The 8359-nt window shown below is 39.0% G+C and overlaps 1 protein-coding gene across 2 annotated transcripts in view; it reads left to right on the forward strand.

Annotated features, from left to right (window-relative positions):
• Nucleotides 1-4854, forward strand: part of chm (CHM Rab escort protein) — a 24377-nt gene extending 19523 nt beyond the window's left edge. For both annotated transcript variants that reach the window (XM_067609069.1, XM_067609070.1), the window contains exons 16-17: nt 4063-4208; nt 4467-4854. In XM_067609069.1, coding sequence (XP_067465170.1) covers nt 4063-4208; nt 4467-4688 — 368 coding nt within the window. In that variant the 3' untranslated portion in view covers nt 4689-4854. The remainder of the gene's footprint in view (nt 1-4062; nt 4209-4466) is intronic.
• The last annotated feature ends 3505 nt before the right edge of the window (nt 4855-8359 follow it).

Here is an 8359-nt window from a genome sequence, read left to right on the forward strand (position 1 = left end):
TTTGAAGCTTTATAAATAAAACTGAATTGACAGAGTGACCAAATGACACCAACAAAACTAGATAAACTACAAAACAGTAAACATCAGTAGCGGTGACGTTAGCATTAGCAACGAGACAGGAAATGACAAGATCACAGAAACCACATCGCTTTGCTCTGCAGGAAGATCTTAATATCTGCCAGAGATCAGGTCTTCAAGGTTCTATAAGTAATAATTGTGAGGACATTTAAACGTATTAATGTTTATTTATTGCTGATAGTTGAGCAGGTAGTAATGTAACGTAGAGAATGAGACCGTCCCCGACGTCCTCAGCTGTCTGTCACATCCGGCGGACTGGTTTCTGTGTGTGAAGGATCCGGCCGGATTTTATACGAAAACACAACAGAAGTGAGGTTTTTGTGTTCCTGAAAGTCCTCGCCTCTCTCCCGCTAACGTCAACAAACAACCAGCATAACAACACAACAACAACAACAACGGTTCCATTGGACCAGAAACACTCTGCAGCTAATGAGACGCTAGTCACCTCTTCCCAAACACTCACAACTAAAACAACATTATTTCACCTCGTTGGTGTCCAACGGTCGTAATAATCACACATTTCACAACAGAACCGCAGCTCACTGAGTCTGCCGGTGTTTAGTCCACAGGGTCGGGTCGGTTCAGGGTCAGGTGGTTGATTAACACATATGTGTGTGTGTGTGTGTGTGTTTGCATTTGTCTTTACAACTCATTATAAAGGATCAACGTTAGGAGAGAATACGTGAATATCTTTAATCTTTAATCTTTATCTTTATTTATATAGCGCCATATCACAACAGAAGTCATCTCAAGGCACTTTTCACATAGAGCAGGTCAAGACCGTACTCTTTAATTTACAGAGACCCAACAATTCCCCCATGAGCAGCACTTGGCAACACTGGGAAGGAAAAACTCCCCTTTAACGGGTAGAAACCTCAAGCAGACCCCGGCTCTTGGTGGGCGGCCATCTGCTTTGACCGGTTGGGTTGAGAGAGAGAAAGAGAGAGGGAAGGGGGGGGGGGGACAGAAGAAAAACAATCACAACAACAACAACAAGCACAAGCAGCAACAGCCAGGGAAGGATGCCATCAGGACTGTGAAGGACCGCGAAGGTTCGGCCCGGGAGTCAGGTTTTCCTGTGAGATGAGAAAGCACAAAAAACTCCAGGGAAGAAGCAAAGTTAGTGACATGCATTGATGTTACATGAATGCATACAGATGGAGAGGAGGAGGAGGAGAGAGGAGCCCAGTGCATCATGGGAAGTCCCCCAGCAGTCTAGGCCTATAGCAGCATAACTAAGGGCTGATCCAAGGCGAGCCTGGTCGGCCCTAACTATAAGCTTTATCAAAAAGGAAAGTTTTAAGCCTACTCTTAAACATAGAGAGGGTGTCTGCACCCCGGACTGAATCCGGTAGATGGTTCCATAGAAGAGGAGCCTGATAGCTGAAGGCTCTGCCTCCCATTCTACTTTTAAAGACTGTAGGGACCACCAGTAAGCTGCATACTGGGAGCGCAGTGTTCTAGTGGGATAATACAGTATTATGAGCTCTTCAAGATATGATGGTGCCTGACCATTAAGGGCTTTGTAAGTTAGGAGAATATGAATTGATGACATAAAAACCGGACAGTTAGAAATGTGGTCACATTTATTATTACCATTAAAGCCACTATGTGTGGAATGGTTTGTCATAATAACATCAAATTATTCTAATGGCATCTGTCTTTGTGTTCAGATACAACCACTTTAAAGCTACTATATGGAACTAAAACAATTTAAAAAAAAAATAATATCAATAAACATAGCATCTTGAATAATTCACAATTTTTTTCATTCACCCTTTACACAGAGTTATATATAATATACAATGTTTCTGTGGTCGACCACTAGAAAATCTAATTACTTCTTGCTATTCAAAGTTTTTAATCTCATTTTCCTCGGTTTAACACAAAAGATATTACAAATTTACAACACGACAAAATTCAAAAGATTTATAAAAAAACCAAGTTTGCACAGTATACTGTTCAGATTGTAGGGCTGTGACTGGTTTAACTGTCACTAGATGTGTTTTTAGTCCCATACTCCACTGAGAAACAAACTGAGCTACCCCCCCGGGACGCAGCCTGACGTTTAATATTCAGTGCGTCCATGTTTGGCAAGTCCACAGGAGAAGCTAAAGACAATGTTCAAGCACAAAACTACCCTCAATCCAGGCAGAAACATACTTAGTAAATAAAATAACTACATTACAAAGCAATGGTCATCCATTTATCTAAATAAATGACACATGGATGTACAGTATACCCAATATTAGAAAAAACCAAAACAACTTTCCTTATACTAAAACAGTTCAAATAGTAGTGTGTGTGTGTGTGTGTGTGTGTGTGTGTGTGTGTGTGTGTGTGTGTGTTTTAACACTGGTGTCACTAATGAGCAGGAATTTCTGATGAATCCATGAACTCCTTCCCTGCTTTAATGATCTTTATGTGGCATCAATGATGTTTATCTTTCCATCTCAGTCATTCATGAAGTAAATAAACGTAACAAACACTGATAGCTCTGCTTGTTTATATAACCGTCAGAGATCTACGGTCTGCACAGAAACACATCTTCTGTCCTCAGAAGAAAACAAACTTATGAGGAAAACTGTTAGAAAGCTCCGGAAGAGGAACAGAGGACGACTGCAGACAGAAATGTCATTGACAAACACGATGATGGAGTTAAGGATGGATTGATACTATGACATCCTGTTACCATGGAGACCTGGAGAGACGACAGACACACACAAGAGGCTGAAGATCCAAAACAACGTCTTCATTTGAACCTCTCAGTAGGCGGCGTCCCTGCAGCGGGGGGTCTGTATACGAGTCCCCAGACTGAGTCTAAACGTGTGTGTGTGTGTGTGTGTGTGTGTGTGTGTGTGTGTGTGTGTGTGTGTGTGTGTGTGTGTGTGTGCGGACCCCGCAGTGTTTCTGTATGTTAATCTGACATTTATCACATGACACTTCAGAGACTCTTCTCGGTGCTTTCTGCTTCACTCGCGTCTCCTCCGGAGGAATTTAATCCACCAATCAGGACGCTCCGCGCTCACTCAGCGTCGTTTAGAGGAGACGACACAGCGCCTCGACCGTCAGATATGAAGAAGTCAGCGATCAATATGTAGAAATGAAATAACAGTTCATATCAGGGACGAAGCAGGAAGTAATTTATTAACTTAATAAAGAAGTTAATTATTCAAAAAAAGGAAAACTAGAGAGAAGTTTCTCAGCTGGAGCCTTTTAACTTAAACTGAACTCATCACAGATGACATGAGGAAGGTTTATAAACACACAGAAACAAACTAACCTCAATATTCAAGATATTTACAACCAATCTGTCAAACCAAGAAACAACAACAAACATTTAAGGGTGAAATATTTGAGATTTCGAGCATTAATAAAGCAGCAAACAGTTATAATTATTAGCTTTGTAAAGGTGTAGTCAGTATGAACTATATGAATGGGACGCAGCCGTCGCCATGACAACCATCATTAACCTGAGTTACCTGCCGGAGCTTCACCTGCTGTCACATGTTCAAACGTCTCCTCTGACATTTGACTAACGAACACTTTGGCATTTTACTCTCCAAACCTCCTTTCTTCCTCCTGTTTTTGTAAAGCGTTACCATGGCGACAGACATCTTTTGAAGAACAACACAGGAAGAAACACAACAGAAGAAGAAAAGAAAAATATATTTAAAAAAAAACTAAATTATTTTCATCTGTTGATTGTTTTCTGGATTCATTGATCAGTTATTTGTTCTATAAAATGTGGATCAATGTTTCCCAAATATTCAGTTTTACTGTCACAGAGGACGAAAGAAACCAGAAAATATTCACATTAAGAAGCTGGAATCAGAGAATTTGGACTTTTTTTTCTTAAAAAATGACTCAAAATGATGAATTGATTATCAGAACAGCTGGAGATTAATTTAATAGTTGGCAACTAATTGATTAATCAACTAATTTCTGTTTATTAAATGTATAAAAATGTGTGTCTGTCTGCAGACGAGCGTCCGTCTGTCCTCTGGTGTCTCTACTTCAACATGGCCGACGGTTCCAGTGTGGAGGTCGAAGGTCACGACCTGCCGTCTAACGTGTACGTTTGCTCCGGACCGGACGGCGGTTTGGGACACGAACACGCCGTCAGACAGGTGAGACTCAAACTACAAACATTCACATATTTATATTTATTCAGTGATGGAAAATAACTAAATACATTTACTCAAGTACTGAAGTACAGTTTGAGGTACTTTCTACATTTCAGAGGGAAATATTGTACTTTCTACTCCACTACATTTGTTTGACAGCTTTAGTTACTTTTCAGATGAAGATTTGACACAATGGATAATATAACAAGCTTTTAAAATACAACACATTGTTAAAGATGAAACTAATCTTCGTCTCTTCAGGCTGAGTTCATCTTCCAGAAGATTCTCCCCGAGGAGGAATTCTGTCCTCCGGCTCCGAACCCTGAAGACATCATCTACGACGGAGAAAACACCTCCTCCTCCGCCGGGGTGGAGATGAAGGAGGAGGAGAAACAGGAGATGAAGGAGGAGGAGGAGAAACAGGAGATGAAGGAGGAGGAGGAGGAGGTGTTGGAGCAGCAGAGTCTTCAGACTGAGGAGTAACATGCAAATAAAGTGTCTAAATACAAACGCCAAACCTCCTGCAGTGCATTGTGGGTAACAGTTGCCTTCAGTTATTGTTTTAAATCTTTATTATTTTTCTATGATTTGTGTTTTTTTTCTGCTGTTTGTTTTATTTAAATGTGTGAAACATTAAAAAGCTTCAACATGAACAAACAGTTTGATCTGCGGTTTTATTGATTGATCGCAGCAGGAAATCGATCAGCTGTAGTTTGTCCAGATGTTTGTTTGTGTTTCTGAACATCAGGAGCTTAAAGCTGGACGCTGCCTGCCGGCTCTTATTATGGGATGCAGTGACATCATATCCTGTCCTCAGACCCTCCATGCGGTCAGGAAGACTGGTAGAAAGCTCAGGAAGAGCAGCAGCGGAGGATCCAGACGACACATTAAACATTAAGTTATTTCTATATAAGCAGATCAGTCAGAACTCAGTTTAACTGTTATTATGTTTCCGCCTGTTAAACAAGAAGCAGGTAACATTTACTGCAATCATCCATATCACTCAATCAATCAATCAATCAACCTCATCAGGAAATATTAATGACTGTTTGTAGAATCTAAGAGACACGTTTCTGTTTTTAAGCGGGAGTGATCCCTCCTCCATGAACATCTTTGATTTAATTATATTTATTTATTGACAGACTGTATAAACATATATTTATATATATATATATATATATATATATATATATATGTATATATATATATATATATATATATATATATATATATATATATATATATATATATATATATATATATATATATACATATATATATATATATATGTATATATATATATATATACATATATATATATGTATATATATATATATATATATATATATACAGTCTGAGTTTATGAGAACCAGAGTTACATCCAGGTAACCTTCTCGTCCAATCACTACACAGGAGAATGAAAACATGTTGGAGGCGTTTCTTCCACCTTTAGGAAAGTGGATCAGCGGGGGTCAGACGCTCTCACCCCCCCCCCCCCCCCCCCAGCAACACGACGCTCTTACCCATAATCCCCAGGGTGAGACACAGCTGCATGATGGGAAGCAAAGAGCAGCGAGCGCCCGCAGACGTTCTGAACACACGCAAACGCTTAAATGTCAGATTGTTTTCTCCGTTTAAAGGAGCATCCCGCTGTGTTTATCAGCGTCATATGTCACCATGGTAACCCATCAGAAAATAAACAGACTATACATTAATCTGTCAGTTTAATAATAACTGTGTCTGCAGATTATTTCCTGTGATGTAATAACTGATTCATCATGTCTGTCAGTGAAGGTTAAAACAGTCAGAATATATATGACGAACCTGCTTATATATCATATAACATAATAAAAATATAATAACATAAACCAAACATTAAAACATTTTCACACGTTGCAAAAATATGAAAATGTTTCACATGACAAACATCCAAGTTAATGACAAAATACACATTTCACTGTTTTATTCTGTTCACATCACAATAAACACTTCAGTAAACAGGTTTAATTCATATATATTATATATATATATTATATATATTCATAGACACATATACAGAGTTCACACACAGCTGCACACAGTTATTCAGGAACCAATCACATGTATGTAGTTTAATCTGATTTAATCACTTGTATTAAATACAACATAAAACAGTTTCTGGTCGTCATTGATTCACTATGATGGAAATAAATAAACATAAAGATCACAAACAGTCTGAACTTCAAAAGCTTTTAAACTGAAGTCATTGAGTTTATCTGAGAGTCAGTTTATTTATTATCAGACGTACCTGAAAATAACGTACCTGGTTAACTTAATATTTAGTATTTCAGCCGTTGGAGGCAATAACTGCAGTAGCTCCGACTCTTCTTCACCAGCAGTTCGGACTCTTCTTCACCGGTAGTTTGGACTCTTCTTCACCGGTAGTTCGGACTCTTCTTCACCGGTAGTTCCGACTCTTCTTCACCGGTAGTTCCGACTCTTCTTCACCGGTAGTTCCGACTCTTCTTCACAGGTAGTTCCGACTCTTCTTCACCGGTAGTTCCGACTCTTCTTCACCGGTGAGCTACAGAGGCCTGCAGAGGACATTCATGTTCCCTCTGATTCTCCTGTGACCTCAACACAAGTTCTGCTTCAGTGTTTTATTTCATGATCACGACAGATCTTCTGTTATTTCAGCATAACAAGCTCATCAGGTATTTCATGTCCACCAGACAGTTTACAGAGTTCAACTGTTGGACTTTAGTCTGAATGTTTTCCATCACTCTGACACTGAATCATTAATATTCAACATTTCAGTAAAGAAACGCCAAAAATGTACATTTTGTCTTTAATTATAATGTTGTTTTTAACTCAAATGTGATATTTTAGTGTTGGAACTGAAGACTCAAACACAGCAGATGCAAAGTTATTCAGAAAGTAGCATCAATGGAGAAAAAGCAGCGTCTGCACAGTGACTCCATGTTTTCATCCCAGTCGGATCTTTGTCAGTAAGTCGGTATAAAGAGTAACAGCTGTGTGAGTCACAGTGATGAACACTGAACTTTGACCCCAAAGACGTTGACCTCCACAACACCAGGTTACAGAATTCATAGAGTTGATGATGATCATTTGACTGTAGAGCAGAAAAGTTCATATTGTGCATCTCTGACCTGACAGAGTTCTGTAACGCTGCTCTGATGCCAGAAAACAGTTTGTGTCTCTCACATATCAGCCTCACATTCACAGAGCGAAGCGTCTTTTCTCTAAAAGAAAACAGAAACACTGCCGGTCGTATGAAAGTATCTCCAGAATCTTCAAAGACTCTTTGAAACATCTGGATGAAAATATATTCTGCTGGTTCCACCATTAAAAAGGTTTTGAACATTTTTCCAGGTTGTGACTGTTTCCTGTTCAGGTCGACGCCAACAGTCACAACTTGGCAAGACGGTTAAAAACAGCAGATAATGAAATCTAAATATATTTTAATATCATCCTTCATAGAATAATGTACAACATATAGATACTGAATATACACACACCATCATCAAACCAGTCTGCCCACTGTTAGATTCATACTGGGACCAGTTAGACTGTGTTATGGGAGGACTGGTGGACACACCTTCTACTTTTCCTCCACATGTCAGAGAGAAACACTCAACTGTTTCATGATTCACTACATTTTATTTCTCAGAGCTTCAATATATTGTTGAATGCAGGACTTTTACTTGTAAAGGAGTATTTGATGGTAGTTTTACTACTTTTACTAAAGTAAAGGATGCGTTTTATTTCTTCCACCTCTGAACATATAAACTGTGTGAAACTCAAGTGTTGGAGGAACAGAAACATGAGCGTCTGCTGCCACCTGCTGTTCACTCACAGCATCACATCCTGTCAGAGGAGGAGCTGTTTGCTTCACTCACACTTTAAAACATGAAAACAGGAACATTTAGGCTTTAAAAAGAAATGAAGATGTTTGAAATAATCACATCCAGTGGATCAATAAACTCCACCAGTGTTCAAATACATACTTATTAAACATATTTATATGAAGTCTTTTCATTCACCATCAGAAATCAAACTGTCTCTTTACAGCGTGTCACCATTAAAACCATTAAAACCAGTTTGTTCTTCCACTCTCACATCAGCAGTTTGACTGAACCACATCATCTATCTTA

Source organism: Thunnus thynnus, chromosome 13, assembly GCF_963924715.1.
Source record: "Thunnus thynnus chromosome 13, fThuThy2.1, whole genome shotgun sequence".
Classification (NCBI taxonomy): domain Eukaryota; kingdom Metazoa; phylum Chordata; class Actinopteri; order Scombriformes; family Scombridae; genus Thunnus; species Thunnus thynnus.